General features: G+C 28.4%; 1 protein-coding gene across 1 annotated transcript in view; it reads right to left on the bottom strand.

The window, feature by feature from the left end:
* TrpA1 (Transient receptor potential cation channel A1) overlaps positions 1 to 18,347 on the bottom strand; it is a 202,612-nt gene extending 184,265 nt beyond the window's left edge. The window contains exon 1 of the mRNA XM_075372580.1: positions 18,221 to 18,347. Within this exon, the coding sequence (XP_075228695.1) occupies positions 18,221 to 18,328 (108 nt within the window). The 5' untranslated portion in view covers positions 18,329 to 18,347. The remainder of the gene's footprint in view (positions 1 to 18,220) is intronic.
* Between the last annotated feature and the right edge of the window lie 2,079 nt (positions 18,348 to 20,426).

The raw sequence follows: 20,426 nt of genomic DNA on the forward strand, positions 1-20,426 counted from the left end.
TTTACGTGTTTAATTGCTTCATCAATCTCTTCGTATACACACTCTACCTCATCATCATCATGGGCGCTTGTAGGCATATAAACGTTAACAATCGTTGTCGGTTTAGGTTTTGATTTTATCCTTATTACAATGATTCTATCGCTATGCGTTTTGAAATACTCCACTCTCCTCCCTATCTTCTTGTTCATCACGAAACCTACTCCTGCCTGCCCATTATTTGACGCTGAGTTAATTACTCTAAAATCACCTGACCAAAAGTCGCCTTCCTCTTCCCACCGAACCTCACTAATTCCTACTATATCCACATTCACCCTATCCATTTCCCTTTTTAAATTTTCTAGCCTACCAACCTTTTTTAAGCTTCTAACATTCCACGCTCCGACTCGTAGAATGTTATTTTTTAATTTTCTGGTGACCCCTTCCTTAGTAGTCCCCACCCGGAGATCCGAACGGGGGACTATTTTACCTCCGGAATATTTTACCAAGGAAGGCGCCTCCATTGTTGCTATGTGAAAATGCAGAGAGCCACATTTTCTTGGAAAAAAAGCAGCTGTAGTTTTCCATTGCTTTCAGCTGCGCAGTACTCAGAGGACTGAGTGATGTTGATACGGCCGTTTAAGTCATTGTGACTGACGCCCCTAACAACTACTGAAAGAGCTGCTGCCCTCTTTCAGGAATCATTCCTTAGTCTGGCTCTCAACAGATACCTCTCCGATATGGTTGCACCTTCGGTCCAGCTACTCTGTATCCCTGAGCACTCAAGCCCCCTCACCAACGGCAAGGTCTCATGATTCATAGAGGAGGACGAATATGTTATCAACATATTTATACTATATTAAATCTAATATACGCATACATTATTGAATAATCACAGATTCCAACCAATTGCCATCATCATAGGACTCAGTAAGTGGATTTAGATTATCTTCATTAATTTTACAATATAAAACATGTATAAAACCTTCTTTTTTTCTATTTCAATAAAAATAAATAGTTTTCAATAGAAATAAGATTATTTTTGACGATTCACTTAGTAATTTTAGTAAAAAATAAAATTATTAGTTTTTTATTTAGAATATAGTGATCACCCGAATATCGGAGTACACATAAATTTTTTTACTCTAATCCTATATAAAAAATTAAAAAAAAAAACTATTGAAATTTATCACTTTATCCAATTAGATTATTTTAGAAATACTGAGCGATGGTACTCGCAATTTATACATTTGCACCAAACTCGAAATTGGAACAATAAAAATCGATTAAAAAGAATAAGAATTAGTACAATAAAAATTCATTAAAAACGATATATATATATATATATATATATCTTTATATATATATTTCTTGTGTGCGTGTGTATGTCATTGAACTCCTCCTAAACGGCTGGACCGATTTTGATGACATGTTTCATGTGTGTTCAAGGGGATTCGAGAATGGTTTAGATTCACAATTTGATCCAACAGAAAATGTTTTTTAGTTAATTTGTTTATTTATGTGTTGTTCTTGATCTTGGGATGGTTAAGGTTCACAACTAGATCCAGTAGGCAGCGCTACGATCGTGTTTTAAAATTTTTTTTTAATTTTTGGCAAATCAGTCAGACCCGGTAGTTGGTGCTGCGATCGGATTCTAAGAAATTTTTTTATTTTGTTACTTTTTTGCATATCAGTTACTTGCATATATTGCTTATTGTTGTTATTACATTAAAATTTGTATTTTTAACGGACTACTGTGTTTAGAGAGTAGTCTGAATAAATCCGATAGGTAGTGCTGTTCTGACAATTGGATTTATTTACATTCTGACTTTTATAAAGTGAAAGGTTAAATTTTATTAAGTTCCGTAATGTTTTATAAGTTTCTTAATGTTCAGTATTAATTGTAATGATTTTGCAGCCACAACCCTTTTTGTTAAAAAATTACTTTCCACCGAATACTGTGATTAGAGAGTGGTGTGAATTAAATTCGATAGGCAGTGCTGTTGTTTTGCCATTTGGATTTATTTACATTCTGATTTTTACGAAGTGAAAGGTTAAATTTTGTGAAGTTCCTAATGTTAAATTTTTTAAGGTTTTATGAAACTTTCAATTGTGTTCATTTAACCTGTGCCTCCATTTAACCTGTACTCAAATCTAGTAATAGCAAAGCATTGCCAAGTCTGTTAGAATTGAGCACTTATTGAGAATATTGTATTATATTATATATAAATTATTGAAATAACACTTTAAAGTGTAATTAAAAAACATACATTATCCAAATTTGTAAGGTGCAGTATTGAAGTGAGTATTTTACACGATTTTTTCATGAATTTTAACGATGTATACACGTGCATTCAATAACAATCAACTTAACCTACAGATTTAAATTGTCAGTTCTCATTTGATTCTATGCAACTTATGAAGTATTGAACGGGACTTTGAAAAAAAATAAGTTTGTGAAATAAATTATAACATTTATAAAATTAAAATATAAGTTACTTATAATAATTATAGTTTAAAGTATATTTAAAAAATTGAAGTTATTATTTTTGTACCTGATTAATTTTATAAAAATTTTTCTAAAATTGCTTATAATTTACAATTATCTAAAATTTGGTAAAAGAGATGTAAAATAAAGAATGAGAAAAATGATACAAATTTCTACTAAAATTTTAACTACGTTGCTTTTTTTTACAGTGCTTTAATTTTTTTATTAATTGATTAATTAAGCTATCACATGGTTATAAAACTTAAAATTATTAAATAAAAAAAAAAAATGTAGGAGGTACTTTTTTAGAATGATCTTAGGTGAAAATTAACAGTAATGTTGATGAAAATTTATTAATTCCACTAATTATTAATTTTACGACTTTTCGATTTTTTAATTCAATTTTCATCAGACATCTCAATATTTAGTGAAAATGAATATTAACCATACTACACATAATTAATCAACAAACCCATTACAATAATACAACAATCAGAAACTGATAATAGTCATACTAATAGTAATATTAATGAAATTTCGTCCACATTCCTGCTAATTTTAACTTAAATGAGTTACTTATATTTATGTGTTGTACATTTATTACAGAACAATGCCGCGTCAGGACAACGTCTGTCGGATTCGCTAGTATATATATACACGAGTACATCAGAATCACTGAAAATGTGCTTCTTCTATAAAAATACACAAAACACAACCCTCAAACGTATTTAACGCTCATTCTCCGAAGAGCAGGGATACTCAAGGGCAACTTCCCTGTTGAAATTGACTATTTTCATAAAAGATCCTTTTGTGATGTTCTAAAGATAGAAGACAAACCTAATCTATATATGAAAGACAAGCCTAAAAAATGTAACTTTTATGCGTGTATTATATATACATATAAAAAGCAAGATTTAAGGCGATAGTTTTATGATAGGACCGACATCCGATAGTCATAAAATAAATTTATTCTTTTGGTACGCAAATTAAAACTTAACCCGATTTACTTCGTCTATTCACTTCGTAATTTAAATTTTAATCGAGGTATGCTAAGGTATTATTATTAACTTGTTCAAGTTTTAATATACGTTTACTAGGTTTGCTGTTCAAATTAATGAATTCATTTCAAACAACCCTATAACTTATTTATTTATTCATAAATTATTTTAAAATAATAATAAGTATTTACTTAAAGAAATTCATAAGTGTTTACAGTCTAAACAAGTCACATTATATTTAAACGAATTTATTAATAAGAATTTACTTATTAGGTTTATTTTAGCAATATAATAATTAAATTAAATACAACAAGATAATTAATGGTACATTTAAAATAAACAATGTTGCTTCGCGTTTTAAAGTTCATAAGACGTAGATAATGAATCTGATATTCGATTTAAAAAAACTTTCACTGTGTATTAAATAAGTATACAGTATACAGAAAGTACTATTTTTAAATGTTTTTTTCTCATCGATTGTTTAAAAATAAGGGCAAGAAATTTGTATAAAATGTTTTAACAAAAACAGTCAATAATTTATGAAGATAGGTAAAAAAGAAATTACAAAACCAAAGTAAAAAATTCTGGATTTGTTTGATCTTTCGAGCATCTCGTCAATTTTTTTTGCTAAAACGACTTTTTTAAGCCGTATGCTAAATCAAGAGGAGGAACAGAATCTTACAAATTTTTTTCTGATGTAATACGGAAAATTATACAATTATTTCAAAGTCTTCTTATTGTAATAAGTTTTCTTTGCTCAACACATCTAGATCCGTTTTAAAAAAAAAACAGATTTTTCCTTTTAAATAATTACTATATTTCATTTCTACTCTTTTTCTTGGTTTGTGATGTCAAACTTATAGTTAAAATTATAAAATTGATACAGTATGAAACAATCGTATCCAAAAATTGATTATTCCACTCTAAATTTTAACTTGTTATACAGCAAAAATTTATTGAAGAAAAATAATCAATAAAAGGACATTTGTTGAAATCTTGAAAGTGAATCTTGTTTTACTTAGACAATATCAATAATTCGTATACAATAATTTTTTTTTTATTCTTACACCTTACATAAGTAATTTTTTTATTGTGCCTTAAAACAGGCTACACGCCAAACTACAAAAATTAATTAATTTTCCCAATATATAGACCAATAATTTAAGAAATCCTGTCTGTTAATTTAACTACAAAGTTCATAGTACAATAAGAAAATATAAGTATGACTTATTTGAATTTAGACCTGGGCTCTGAAATATATCGCAATATTTTTATTAACATCAGTCGGGTAACGCTAACAAAGAGCTCAACGATGATCAAAATACGAATATAACGGGAGAAAAAAGTGAAAGGAAACTTATAAACAAGAGATAAATATTAAACATTTAAAAACACAACTACCGAAAAAGCACTGCTGCTGAGAAACATTGCACTTTTTGTTCTGGTATGGTTCCATTGTGATTTTGTATTATACTAGCAAATATCCCGTTTGGATTTTGAAAACTGGAAGAATGGTTGAGAAGATAAAACAACATTTCCAAATAAGCGTGATCTGCTAGATCGAGAATGTACCTGAAGCATACCAAAGTTAGCCTTCAACTACTAACAAATATCCCGGATATAAAAGGACCCTATTGCACACCTCAAAACAGCCTTCAGGCGCATCCTATTTGTTACCAGTTGATGGTGGTGATTGATCTAGCCTCGCACGAGGTGTTCGCATCACCTTACCATTATAGTTTCACAACGCAATCCCCACGGGAAACTAAACTTTGTGAAACAGAAAGTTTTAAATTGATTTTAATTACGTTATTTTATTTAAGGTAAATTCAATTCTATTATTTTTGTAATAGTATTCACTGGGTTAATTCGAATCATTCAGTTCAAACACATAGTGATAGAGTGATAGAGGCCGATAGATAGAGTGATACAGGCCGTTAGATAGAGTGATAGAGTTAACAGTTCTTTAATTCAATTCATTAAAATTTGTGCTTCAACTGAAAAAATCTCCACTACTATGTAGATCACGGATTACAGAATGATTGGTAAAATCGAATTTAACGATAAAAATCGAGGGTTACACCTAACAAAGTAATAAGTGCAATATTTCATCACGGATTTTCGATTCGTAAAGGTCATTATTTTTTTTTAACCTCCGGATCCACCGTTAAGCATTCTTCAGAGGATGAGATGAATGATTTGTAGCGTGTGTGAAAATGCCATGCCTTACCGGGATTCGAACCCGGGACTTCCGGATGAAAGGCCGAGATGCTACCACCCGTGGCGCGAGTGGTAGTTCTAGTTTTATTAAAAAAGGAAAAAATATGGTATGAGGTGAATGATATGACTATCAAAAAAAAAAAAAAAAAAAAATTGTCCGTGGAATTCAATTTGTTTGATCTTAGGCAATACATTTTAATATAAATCCATAAGATAACAATCAGTAATTCATAAAAAAATAAAAGAATAATCTAACAAAATGCAGTGATATCCAAAAAAAATTACAATGAAATTGTAAACCGTATGGTAAGACTCTCGCTCAAAAAGAAAAAAAATGTCTAATATAAATAAAACTGTTTTTAACAAAACGATACTGATATCAAAAAAAGTGAGAAACTACATTTCTATTATCAAAATCTGTTATTAATTTAGAATTTTCTTTAAAAACAATATATGTAATAGACAATAGATATACAATAATAAATAATAAACAATGTTTAAGCGTTCCATATAATAAGCAAAAAAAAAGAAAAAAATTGTTACAAAACTCTTACCCGCCCGATTTTATTTATATGTAATATATATCAAATTTTCATAAATAATACAATTCTTATAATTATTCATTGTTTAATAAATGAAATCGGGCCGGTAAGAGTTTTCTAACAAATTTTTCTTTTTTTTGCTTATTACATGGAACGCTTAAACATTGTTTATCATCTATATTCTGTATCTATGGTTTGTTACATATATTTAACATGTATTTTATTTTAAAGAAAATTTTAAATTAATAACAAATTTTGATAATAGAAAGTGTCTTACCGTTTTTGATATCAGTATCGTTTTGTTAAAAACAGTTTTATTTATATTACAGACAGTTTTGTTTTATGAGCGGAAGAAATGATATCTGCGAGACTCTTGCCGTACGGTTTACAATTTCATTGTAATTTTTTTGAATATCACTGCTATATATGTATACATATTTATGAGCCTATCCTGATAACATAAGGATTCCAATGCGGGGTCAAACATCTAAATCGTTTCAGCTGTTGAGCTGCTACGATAGAATAAACATACATACAACCTAAATACATTACACTCATTTTGGGCAATCGTGTAAAAATTAGATCTATAAAATTATGTTTTGAAAAATGATTATAAAGTATAAATTAATTATTTTTATTCTATTGTCGTTTAAAATAATATAATTAATTACAATACTAAAAAAAAACATTTGCTCAGTTCTGTGCAAGAAGACAGAAATTTCATTTCCAACGCCCTCACTATTTCGGAGTCAGAAGCGCACTGATTTTCAGAATACAACTTACTATATACGTTCGATTAACGAGTAGACCCGCACAAGCATCACTACATTGTGACTCGCTAGATAAGCGCGTATGAAAAATACACCAATATAAAGTCAACATGATCTCAAATTGAAGTTATGTTGTATGTTTTATGTTGTCGAATTTAAATTTGAGGGTAACCAAGTACAACCCAACCAATCCTCATAAAAATTTCACCTGCATAACCTCAGATATACTACTACAGTATGTATGAATTTCAATGAAATTGATTTTTTGGAGTTTTTATATATAATATAATATAATATATACATTTTGTATATATATATATATATATATATATATAAGGAAATTACATTTTAAGCGAATGATATTTCCGTACTTCTTATACCTCAAGAAAAATGTAATTTCACTCCCGCAATCACACCATCCGGCCGAAAGTTATAATACAGTACTTTTCTTAGAAAAGTCCGTAAAAATTTGCATTAAGTACATAAAAAGAATAAAAATATATTCTCAGAAAAATATTATTTGGAAATAATAATCAGGTAATATTGACGTAAATAGGAGTAAAATAATATGGTTTTTTTACAGTTTACTTACAATAATGTCAATAATTTATGAAGTGGAGAAATAATAATCAGTGAAATAAAAAAAATATGACTAAAATAACGGATCATTTAATTCTATAAAAAACTTGGTTAATAATATTTAAAATTTATAACGATATTTCAAGTGAACAGACCAGCACAATAGAGAAATCAATAAAGTATAAAGAGATACGATATTTAAAACACAGGTAAAATAAACAATTTACATGGATAAAGCACGTGTTTGTAATTTAATTGATATGAAATTATACCTACTTAAACTTTCTTGGTAATTAGTAATACTGGATAAAAAAAAAATATTTCTAACAATTGATTCTTTAATGCAGAGGTAAAAATTAGCTGAACCACTTGTCTTTTTTAATAAAAATGATATATTCTATAATTTACAACAAAAATAATTAATATCTTCAAAACATAAAAGGAAATAGATTCGAAGAATATAAAATGAACTAAAATCAATGGAAAACTATTCTTGTCAATGGAAAAAAGAAAAATAATGAGGTATTTATACCTAGTACATTTATTCATTATTTTATAAATAACCAGCGTATGCAAAATATAAGAGCTTCCAGGTTTTCATGTCAAAAGCGACTCATATTTTTTTAATATTTTGCATTATAAAAGTAAATTTTATTATATAATTTTCATAATTTAAAAAATTAGATCTTGATTACTCTACAATAAAATTATGTCAGGTGACATAAAAGCAAAAAAGAAGCCGACAACTTTTGCATAACATTCCCAGTTTTGCCTTTGATATTTTATTTCAAATACGGCATACACTTTTTAAATACTAATGACCTAATTATGAAATACTTAAGAGTACAATTGCGACAAAGATCAAAATGTTAATTAAAAAATTCGTTAATATTTGATTCCTTTGATTTAATGACATTTTGCTTTAAAAAATATGCAGTTTTAAATCTATAAATGAGAAAAAATTAAAATTCTTAGTAAAACGTTTTGATTGTGGTTGCATCCCTTGACCGAATGGCGTGTTTATCATAAAAATTTTACCGTATTTAGAGTATAATTGCTAAAAAAATATTATACGTTATCACCATTTATTACACCCACAACTTCAAAAAAACATAAAGTAATGGAAATAAAAAATTGAAAAGTTTTAATTCTTAAATCTATGGGACCTCTATTTTTAAAATGTTCCCATGTCACCTACATAATTCTGGATACAGTGGGATTTTCAATTTTGAAAATTAAAGTTTAAAAAAAAATTGTTGTTTTAAGTACGGGTCCCTTGTTTTTTGGAGCTTAAAAATTATTTATTGGACTAATTATTTACTTCAATTAAGTCACCCTGATTTAATGCAATGTTATTCAAGTTTAAAAAAAATTACAATTTATTAAAATATATATCATGATGCTTCTTTGTACGTTGGAGTAAAAAATCAAGATAAATATAGCTAAATTTATGTGCCAAATTTCAACTTTTTTGATTAACAATTTATCGAGATATGAGGCAAAAACTGTTTAATAATATTAAAAAAAAATTAAAAACATTTTTAAAAACTTGCTTTATACTTTTTAGTCATACTTTAATCAAATTATTATCATACATTGCATGAGTTTAATTAGTAGATTAATTTGGATTTCAAAATATTTTTTACACCCGCACTCTTAATTACTACCGTAGAGGGGAGATTTTTGCAAAAGTAATGGCTGAATTATTGTATTGTCACCCGACCTTAGTAACTGTGCTAAATTTCATCAACTGGCAATGTCAAGAAGTATGTTAAACTAAGGATGCAAAATTTGAGGACAAACGTTAAAAAAAATGACTGAAACAAATTGAAAAAAAAAAAAAATCATTTTGAGTTAAAATAAAGCAAGTAAAAATATTGTCGAATAATCTTCCCACTCCTTAATCCGATTAAATTCAAACTTAGAAATTTTAAATACCTTAATAAGTAATAAAAATATTCCAATAAAACTCAATTTTCTACGAACATATACAATTAAATAAAAAAAATATGAAAACTACCCTCCCTACTTTTTAATTTTATCCATAATTTAATGCCATTAGTGTCCCATATATAGAATTTTTTGATTCATTTCAAAAAAACAATGTTAAGCTAGTTCAGAAATATTGTTAATCAAACTGCTGGCCAACGCACAAGTACTTATGTTCATATATAACTTCCGGAAATTACTGTAACTTTCTTTTTGTTTTTTGTAACTTTTTTTATTTTCTGTACTAGAGGGGTCTTATAACGTCGATATTTGCAAAAACTCGGACACCCAACATTTTTACCGATCACTATACTTTTCCTTTGTAGCTATGTTGGTACACCAGGAATAGAGCTAAAGCTGGGAAAGTAAAAAAAAATTATTTCAAAATGAAAGTTTATTTTGCCACTTAAAATAACGAAATTTAAGAAAAACAATTTTTAAAAAATTTAATAATATTTTTGATAATTATAATTTTCCGATTAAAATGTAATTGATTTTTTTTAATATGCTGAAGTATTTTTCTGATCTAGATTGAAAATTTTATGATAACTGCTTCTACAGTCGTGCATTTTGATTCTTCATGTGGAAAACTATCGATTATTATGATTGGAGGTTGGCTAGCCAATAACGGATTGTAAAGAATAGTACCGACCAATGAAAAAAAATTTCAAAGGCATAATTTTCCAAGCCACCAATTACTTTATACTTTATATTATCAAGCTCCAATAATTTATTAGCTCTTAAAACATCAAAATTACCCAGTGTTAAAATTAAAAGGTATTATTAAAATCAAGAGAGTCAGATTATATTAAGAAACGTAATAGTTGCAGTGAAATGCAATACGAATACAAGCTAATATTTAGTTAAATAAAACAAAAACAATAATTACGAATAAATTTCAGTCTAGACTAAACACTGAGTAAAAGTTTTAATTAAGAATCACCCAGAGAATTTGTAATTTACATACAACTGAAACCTTTTACACAACTGACAAAATTGTCGCAACTTGTAAAATTTGGAAAATTAAATGGAATAATAATAAAACTAAAATTAACTCGTGTCTAACAGACTGTAACGAAAACAAATTGTCAACGTAGTTTAGTTTATGAAACTTTAGTTTATATATATTAATAAAGCTTTGCTTAAATTTTCCAATTTAAATTCTGTTTTTAAAATCGAACTGCCTGTTTTCCATTTACCATTTCTTATTTTACTTTTATTGAAGATTAGTTATAATTTATTTTTACTTATATTCAAAATAATAAATTATTTAACATGTACTTTATAGTCATACAACTGCTATGGCATACTGCATTGGCATACGGATCACTGTTTTTTATGACGCTATTGCATACCTTTACAAGTAAAACTCTGGAAAAGTAATGAATGACTTTCCCGGGTACGCCGATCACAAAGAAGTATTGTAAAATTATAAAAATTTCTACAATTTTGTAAAACGTAGTACTGTAAAATCGTAAAAAATTCTACAAATTTGTAAAAAAAAAAAAATAAAATAATTTAAAGAAGTTGTAAAGAAATAAAAACGGAAAAAATTCTCGGCCTTTCATCCGGAAGTCTCGAGTTCAAATCTCTGTCAGGCATTTTTCATACACTACAGAATTTCCATTTCATATTCCCATGCACAAGCTTTGAGCTTATATGGTGAATTAATCATCTAAAAAAAAACCTTAAAAAATAATTATGTTTATGCAAAATTTCGCCGTATTAAAAAGACTTAAAATAAAACTAATATTCACCAAAATTAGTTTTATAAACGTTGAGATAGAAAAAAACGATAAAAAATATTTCCAGATTTTTTAAAATGTGGGAACTCGAGTATCAAAGGGGCTTATTTTTTTATTTATTATGATTACTAAAATAACATTTAAGTATCAAAATTCCCATATTTCGAATAAAAAACATTTAGATTTTAGATGTTTCCTTACCCTGAGGGGAAAATTTAGGAAAACCAATTTATAAAGAAGATTATAAATAAAGAAACTAATATCCCTAACAAAAGAAAATTAATTTAAAAGAGAATTGTTAAAAATATTGAAAAAAATTAAGTTTAACTTTTATGAAAGTAATGATAAAAATTGGTTCTAATTTAAAGTCCAGTATATAATATAGTTGCTAAAAGTTACTTTTATTTTAACAGTTTTTTAAGTGGAGAAGAAGAAGAATACAAAAATATTTTTTAATAATAAAAATTAAAAGCGTTAGAGCCAACCAAAAAAAAACAACAAAAAACAGAATATATAATTTTTGGATATGGGGAATGAACTTTAAGAAAACATTTTCTAAAAATATTCATATTTAAGATAAGCTTAAAAAATTTGCTTAAGTAAAGTTTTATCTAAATGTAACACTTCCCTTCAATAGAGGCTAATATAAGAAAAAACTTTTTCTACAAATGTTCTGCATTTTAAATTCAGGGTCTATAATTTTTTTAAATGTAAAGATTTCTTGAAAGCTCTTTATATGAAGTATAAACTTTCAGAAAATTCTTGAAAAATATTTAAATCAAAAACAGATAGAGAAAAATAATAAAAAACGTACCTATATTTCAATTTCAAGAGGTTTGGGCAGATTTAAAAAGAAAATTTGATATATGTGCATAATAGGTAACAAATTTGCTTTAATAAAATTATATCTAAAACGCCTCTGAATAAAGTAAAAATTGATTATTCCTCGATATTTTCTCACCACCTAACGAATTAAAAAAAAAAAAAATATTATCAATACCAATATATATAGAAATATTTGAGCTAAATTTTGGATAAAATCGGTTCGGTCAATTCTGAAATATAAAGCCACAAAAGCTATGTGATACATTTATACATACGTACGCACATAAATATAAATATTTTTTGGTCTAAATGAGATAGTACCCTGAAACGTAAAGATTTTCAAAATACCGTATACCCCATTTTTGTCATGATCATCATACTTTCTGTTTTAATTTAGCTATTCTGTCAATATTCACAGGGAAAGTAAAATAAAAGCACTTCTTACCTCGTATCCGATTTGAAATGAAAAATAACACAGTAAGTCTTTTACAGCAAATTTAGCAGATTTTCGTAAATGTCTTAACCTTTTATTTTTTCCATCGATTTTTAAAATCCATCAAGATGGGAAATATTTTTAATTTTTTTGTCCTGAAATGGATGTATTGAATAATCGGCCTACGCAAAGCAGTTGTTATTTACGTATTACAATAAATTATTAAAATAATATTACAAAACATTTTCAAGATTTTTAAAAACTTGTTTTATAGTTTTTAGTCATACATTAATAAAATTATTATCATACATTGCATGAGTTTAATTAGTAGGTTAATTTGGATTTCAAAAGATAATATCATATACTGAAATTTCTATATGATTATAAAACATCAAACAAATATTATCATTCGGGGGCCGAGTCAATTGTCAGGTGCTGTGTGAATCATACGGAGCCGACTCAACCGCTAGGAGCTGTGTGAATGGTACGGAGCCGAGTGAATCGTCAGGAGCTGCGTCTCAACATGCTGCCCACCAAAAATCATGTGTGTGTGTATATATATATATATATATATATATGAGTGATGACAAAATGTTGTCAAATTCAAAACCACAAAAACTGCCGTACCAAGTTTTTGTCATTTTTTTTTATGTCAAACGGCTATCGGATTTGTCAACTGCGACCCCAAAAACCCCGCATAGCCATTTTGCAGAATTTGCAATTTTTTACACCCGTATCCATAATTTACCCACTTACGGGGGATGTTTACAAAAGTAATGGTTGAATATTATATTGTCATCCGACCTTAGCAACTGTGCAAAATTTCATCAATCGACAATGTCAGGAAGTATGTTAAATTAAGGATGCAAGATTTGAGGACATGTAAAAAAAAAAAAATTGTGAGTTAAAGAAAAGCAAGTAAGAGAAATATTTTACTTTATTTAAAATCAGTATTGACGGCTTTTATAATAATAAATATAATAATGAAATTGAAGATGGGCTATTACGTTGTAGTTTACATAATTACTTATTTTATAAATGAATATAATATTTAATATTTTATTTTAAATTAGTTTTAAGTAATAAGGAATAGGATTATTTATTTATCACCTATATAAGAATTAGATTAGTGATTACGGTTTCCTTGCCCAGCTCCTTTCGGGCCATGGAGATGGATCTCTATCGTTTTGGAAGGAGGGAGTCTCCGGGGTGTGTTTGTTGAGAGGTGGACACCCCGGAGCATACCTTTTTTGGTTGTTCATATGGATCGAGGTTAAAGAGAGGTATAATCTTGGGTGGCTTTCACCGGAAAATATCGTGGCTCACTTGTTGGAAGGCCCTCGTGAGTGGAATGCAATAGAGAGACTCGTTAAGAACATACTAGTGAAGGAAAACGAGGCCAGGATACTTGGTCTTGGATAGTGAACCACCTCAGAAGATCAGACAGACTGATAAGAAGTTCTCGGTTTGAGGTAAAAGCATAGGAATTGATAGCAACGGGGAGATGGACAGCCCTCTACGGAGCCTTCCTTCGCCCACGCTTGGGCGGATGGACGTTGGTGATGATGTACGGGGACTCTGGATCCCCTGAGCTTGATGGCACCTCTCGGGGCCGAGTATGCTTGGTTGCAGGGCCGGCCCCTGGAGGGAGATTCGGTGAGACAAGAGTTTTAGGATAGAGTGCTGGTACACATATGCTCTTAGTAACCTCTAGAGGAATTCTGTGCAAGTCCGACACTGCCTATTTATGGGGCGTGCGTAAATGGCATTTCTCTGACTCAACGTGAAAAAAAGTGATTACAGTAGAAGAATAAGGTTTGTCAAAGTAATCCTATTGCAGACATTGGTTTCGCCCAATATTATCTCCGATGCTTACAAACCGTGTTTGTAATGTCGAGCATGCCTGATTACGTGTAATATCCTTTACTTATATCTATAGCGTAGTTCTTCAACGTATTACAATTTATCAACCAAATTCCATCCCTACCTGAGATATTGTCAATTCGAAGAATAGTCAAAGAGCCAAAAATTATTAGTCCTAATTAGACTACTTAGTTTAGAATTAGAAAAAAAAATTAAAAATGATTTTCAATTATTGAAATATATTAACTCCATTTAAAACTTATATAAAAATTACACATGTTATATTTTATAAAACTAAATTATTAGGAAAAATAAGTTCGGAAAAAATAAATAACCGCAAACAGACGTCAATAGGATAAAAATAATTTAAATTGAGATTTCTACTCTTTTACCTATTTCTGAATTTCTAAATTTTCTGAATTTTTTTATACTTTATTTAAAAATTTAAAAGAAGTCCTATACATCTCGTTTATATAAACGTTTATTTCTATTTTATTCATTATTATGATTATAACACAATAATCAGAAAAATAAGGTGGACTATCGGTTGGTTATATATATTTAGGCTCTCTAGATTTACTACGGGATAGTTTTACTGGGAAATGGTTGGTGAAAAAAAATTATTTATTTATAATGATTTTCATATTTTTTGTACAAGTTTTTTTGAAATATGGCAAAATGTTTAAAGTACAGAAAGTTTTTTATTGAAGGAACTTGTTCGAAATACATTTTAGTAAAACGATTTATGAAAAATATTTATGAGCTACTTGTGTAAATTAAAAAAAAAAAAAAAAAAAAAAAAATTATTATTATTAAAGGCATACTTGAAAAACCAATGACAGTGAAAAATATAATAAAAGGTAAGAGAATATTAGAAATCTCAATAGTTATTCATATTTTTTTCAAGATAAAAACGTTCAAAATTACAGGCTTTAAAATTGCTACTACACCCGGATTCAGTTACGTGACAGCCAGATTTATACTAATACTAAAGCTGTCTGTGTCAGCTCGTATTCAACACTCAATCAAAGCACCCAAGAATTATATGGCTGACACTCCACGAGTCGTTTCTAACTTAATGCTATGCAACGATTTATTAAAGCGGTCTTTAAAAAAAAAAAAAATTACCAGCAATTCATTCATGACGGTTTATGTTAAGAACGTAAATTCCAATGGATTACATAACCTTAATTTTTTGTAAATATATTTTTTTTCTCCAAAATAACTTATTTTGACTAGTTTTATTTTTTCATTTTTCCCCTTTTTCTTACTCTTTCTTTTAATCACCGATTATAAGTAACTGGAGAAGCTCCTTTGCAAATTTTCTTCTGAAAGACTTTAGTGATTTTTAAATATTATAAATAGTGGATTTAGAAATACTTCTTAAATACCTGGTGTAAAAAATATCAGGGTTTTATTTGGTTATAATATCTCTTTGATCAGGTGTTCAGCGTTAATTTTAAGTAAGAATCAATGAACAAAACAGACAGTTTTGTTTGCAAACATGGCCGTAGACGATTATCTATCTTTCCGTTTGCAGTTTACTAAGTGTGAATTTGTGATTTATAGCCCTACGTGCATTCCGAAGAAAGTTTAATGATCCTTCTAGTGGCAATAACGTTGGTCGATGGGATAATCGGTTTGAAACGATTGGATAAAGGGAAGAGTACGGGACAACGAACGTCTGAAGAAAATGTTCAAAGTGTCAAGGAGTTTTTCCTGGGTAATCCTAAAACATCTGTTATAAAGGTCGGCCACAAGGTAGTAATGCCGGTGATGGAGTATGGAATTCGATAAGGAAACGCTTACATATGCGTCCATACAGCTGTTACAAACTTTGATGCCTATCGACTACGCTGTGCGTACCGACTTCACAATCGAAATAGTGCAACATGAAGGTGACAATTTTTTTGATTGTGTTATTTTTAGTGATGAGTCATCATTTCATCTTAGTAAAAAAGTAAACACATAAATGTCTGTGTATCTGGGATTAGAAAATCCCCATGAACTTTTACAATGCGAAGGAGGCTACCCAAAATTAAATACGTTCTGTGCGAGATCCTGACGCCAAGAATACGGGAAGTTTTTTTTGCTGAAGCAGGCGGAGTAGGAGTTGCTTATATGATGCGTACGTGGCTCTTTCCTCAACTGTAAGATGAATCGGAGAATTTTACTTGGCAACAAGATGGTGCGTCCCTCACTGGCATAACCTGTATGGGATTGGTTTAATGATGTTTTCCCCGACCGTTGGATGGTCATCATTGATCCTATGTCAGAGTTTATTTGCAGTGGTCTCCGATCTGACCCTATGTGATTTTTTCCCGTTTAGGATTTTATAAAAAATCTTGTGTACATGCCTCCGCCACCAACTGATCTACCCGATTTGAGATACAGGATTGAAGCAGCTATCCCCCTTCCGTTACACCAGATATTCTGGTAAAAGTAAGAAACGAGCTCTGTTTGTTGCAGTTGCGTTACGAAAGGTGCACACATTGAATACTTACAGGGAGAACTATAAGATTTTTTTAAAAATAGAGTATTCACTTGCCAACAATTGTGAGTATTGACTATCGAAGCGCTTTCGGATTATTTCTCTATCATCAGGGATTACCGATTAATTATGACTTTTATAGTTATGCATGTAAATTTTTATAAATGAGAATTAAAATTTATATGCACACCTATAAAATTCATAATTAATCAGTAATCCCTGATGATGAAGGAATAAACCGAAAGCGCTTGAATAGTCAATTTTCACAACTGTTGGTAAGTGGATACTCTATTTTTATATAAAATGTATAATACCAACGGTGCCGATGTTAAGAAAATTGAACCAGAACTATAAGAGTTACTGTTTCATTTTATTTGTAATTCTTTACTGTAAGTTAAAGTTAAGAGATATTAAATAGCTTTAAAATCCCGATTTTTTTTTATTCACACTGTTTATTGAAATATATTTCTATATGAACTTTTCAGAACTACAGTAAAATTCCTTTCTCAAATGTGTAGCAGATGATTAAGTAAATGGCGCTCGTCTGAAAAAAAAATTGCTAGGAAATCGCTTAGTAAGTAGTCAATTAGGATAATTCATCTTGATTGTACTTGTTAAATTGAAAGCTGTGTTTTTTATGTAAAAAATACAAATGAAAAAATAATTAGTTTACTATTTAAATAATTAAATGAAAACATCAAGCACATTAGTAAGCTAGTGGAAAAAACAATTTAATGAAAGAAGAAACGTAAATAGAAATATTAAGTTAACAAATAAGCAGTGAAAAAGCTTGTGTTAAAAGTAAAAAAATATTTTTTTAAGCTGATCCATTTCTTTTGAAATATACAGATTGTGGTTTATAACGACTTCTCTAGTAGTATAATGTAAGTACTCTTTTTTAATAAAGAAATATAATTTTACACCTTACCACGATAATATGATGAAAAAATGGGAATTAAAATTTAAAATAGAATGAGTGCAATATAGTGCAATCAAAAGGTAGATTTTAAGAAAAAAAAGCCAAAAATCAATCATATAAACTAAAAATTGCTAAAATCTGTCATAAGAAATTTCAAATTATAATTTCGATTTAATTAAAATGAATCATTTCTATTTGTTATTATTATTATTATTATTATTTTATAAATTAAAATTGCCTTTAAAAAATCTCTTCAGAACTTTAAAAATAATATATTATAAAAAAATAGTTAAATCTACAATATTCAATATATTATTATGTACAAAAAAGCATGTATGAACAAAAACAGTGCCTGATAAATTAGTTTTTCTATTTATTTTACCTGTAAAGGATCATTACAAGGATGTTCAATGCGATTCGTAGCACCACCAAGCCATGCTAAAGTTACAACTGGCCTTAACCAGGAATTTTTACGCCTAGTAGCAGGCATTTTTTCTGTTTTGTTATTTGAAAACCTGAAAAAATTAATTAAATTTAATATAAAATAAACAAAACATAAAATAATATTTTAATTTATGCACAGTGGATTGTAATTTGTACAAGGTCCATACGTCTAATTGAAATGATTTTTATCCTTTCTTCTTGCAATTTATTGGAGTTAATAAGAAATAATTTACCTTGAGGAAATATATAACAAAATTACATATTAATGGCTGTTAATTGTATTTTAGAATAAATTAATTTTATTTAGGTGATAATTTTTATTTGCATTCGTACTATTTTTATTAATAAGACTGCAGCTCATAAAAATAGATTTATTTATAAAATATTCAAAAGAACAATAACAAAAATTTTTATTTTCTATTTCAAAATAAAAGAAAAATAGTATTTTAATTTTACCGAATACAATATTAATTAAACTTCAGTATAATACTTGCATTATTCTGGTTTTTTTATTATTTTAATTATTTGTGAATGCTTTGATATAAAAGAACAAAAAATTCTGTAATCAATGGTACAGGAAGATTATATAATATTTCAAGTGTAATAAATAATAAAAACTCGGTTTAAAAGAAGATTCATATAATCGGAATTATCGTTTAATTTGAAAATTATAATAGTCTGAATATATTTGGAATTCAGTTGATTTCAAAAGTTACGAATTGAAGTTATGAAATCAAGGATTTAATTACTTGAACGGAATAAGCATTCTTTTTAATATTAACTACTAATTATTAATATTTTTAAAATGTAATAATTTATTTTCTTTAATAATTAATACAAAAAATTAAATAACTATATAATTGTTAGACCATAGTGTTCAAGATTTTTACAAATCCCTAAACTGACGAGACAATCTAAAGGGGTTTCAAAAAAAAGAAAATATCAAACACGAAAAACACATATAAAAATTTAAAATTATAATAATAATAAAAAAATACTTTAACTTTATTCTAGTTCTTTACTCATTGTCGTAGTTTTTTTTTATATTTCAATAAATGTTTTTGTTTAATATTTTTATTTATAGTTGCATCAACAATTAAAATCATTAGCAACTTATTAGTGAAGTGTAACTGTGTAACTGTACCGGGAAATGTGTAGTCTTGAACAAACCCAGGCCGGTCATTCCTTAGATGTATGGTTAATTGAAAGTCAACCACCAAATAACACCGGTATCCACGATCTAGTATTCAAATCCGAATAAAAGCCTTTATTAGGATTTGAACCTAAGAACTGTCGACTTCGAAATCAAGTGATTTAGACAACGAGTTTACCACTAGACCGAAGACAATTAATATGTATTCTAACACTCAAATTATAATTAAAAGAAATCAATGTAAAAATAAATGATAAATTCGTGCATTGCTGTTTTTAAAGGCCTTGTTCATTTCCTCAACAAACGGAAATTAAATATATCCGACGACAAGTAAGAGAATAATAAGGAAGCAAATACTCTAGAGTATTTATCGATTTGCAACAAAGGAAATATTTTTTATTACATAATCAACAATTTGTATCTTTATGAAAACTACGAATAATTTATAACCATCGTAAAAATCGTCAATATTTTTGAGAAAAAGATCCATAACTTTATGTAAATTATAAGCAGCTAGACGTGTCTCATTCTAATAAAAAGTCATGACGCGTTGGTTTGTTTGCTGTATGTGTTCACATTTTTATTTCTGTTATCATGGCAACAGAATTATGATTAAATAAAATTACTATTTAATACATATATTTGTAAAATAAAATGAGGATACGAACATGTCGAGAGTACAGGGGCCGGAGCCCCCTGCCTAGATGGTCGGATGACTGAAATGAGCCTGTTCGACTAGTTGTAATTTTATTTACATTCAGTTAAATTTCTTTTTTTTGTTCATCCGGACCACTAAGGATCATATTTGCGTAATAGTTGGGAAATTCTTTCGTTTTCCCAATATTTTTTTTCATTTTTTTACTCTGTTGTTGTTTTACTTCCTCGGTCCACTTTCTTCCTATACTCCTCTTATCCTTCTTCTCGGAAACTTAGATTCTTTAATTAAATTTCTAAATTGGTCTCTAAACAATTTTTTTGTTGTTGTTGAGGT

Source organism: Lycorma delicatula, chromosome 8 (genome assembly GCF_047948215.1).
Source record: "Lycorma delicatula isolate Av1 chromosome 8, ASM4794821v1, whole genome shotgun sequence".
NCBI classification, from domain to species: domain Eukaryota; kingdom Metazoa; phylum Arthropoda; class Insecta; order Hemiptera; family Fulgoridae; genus Lycorma; species Lycorma delicatula.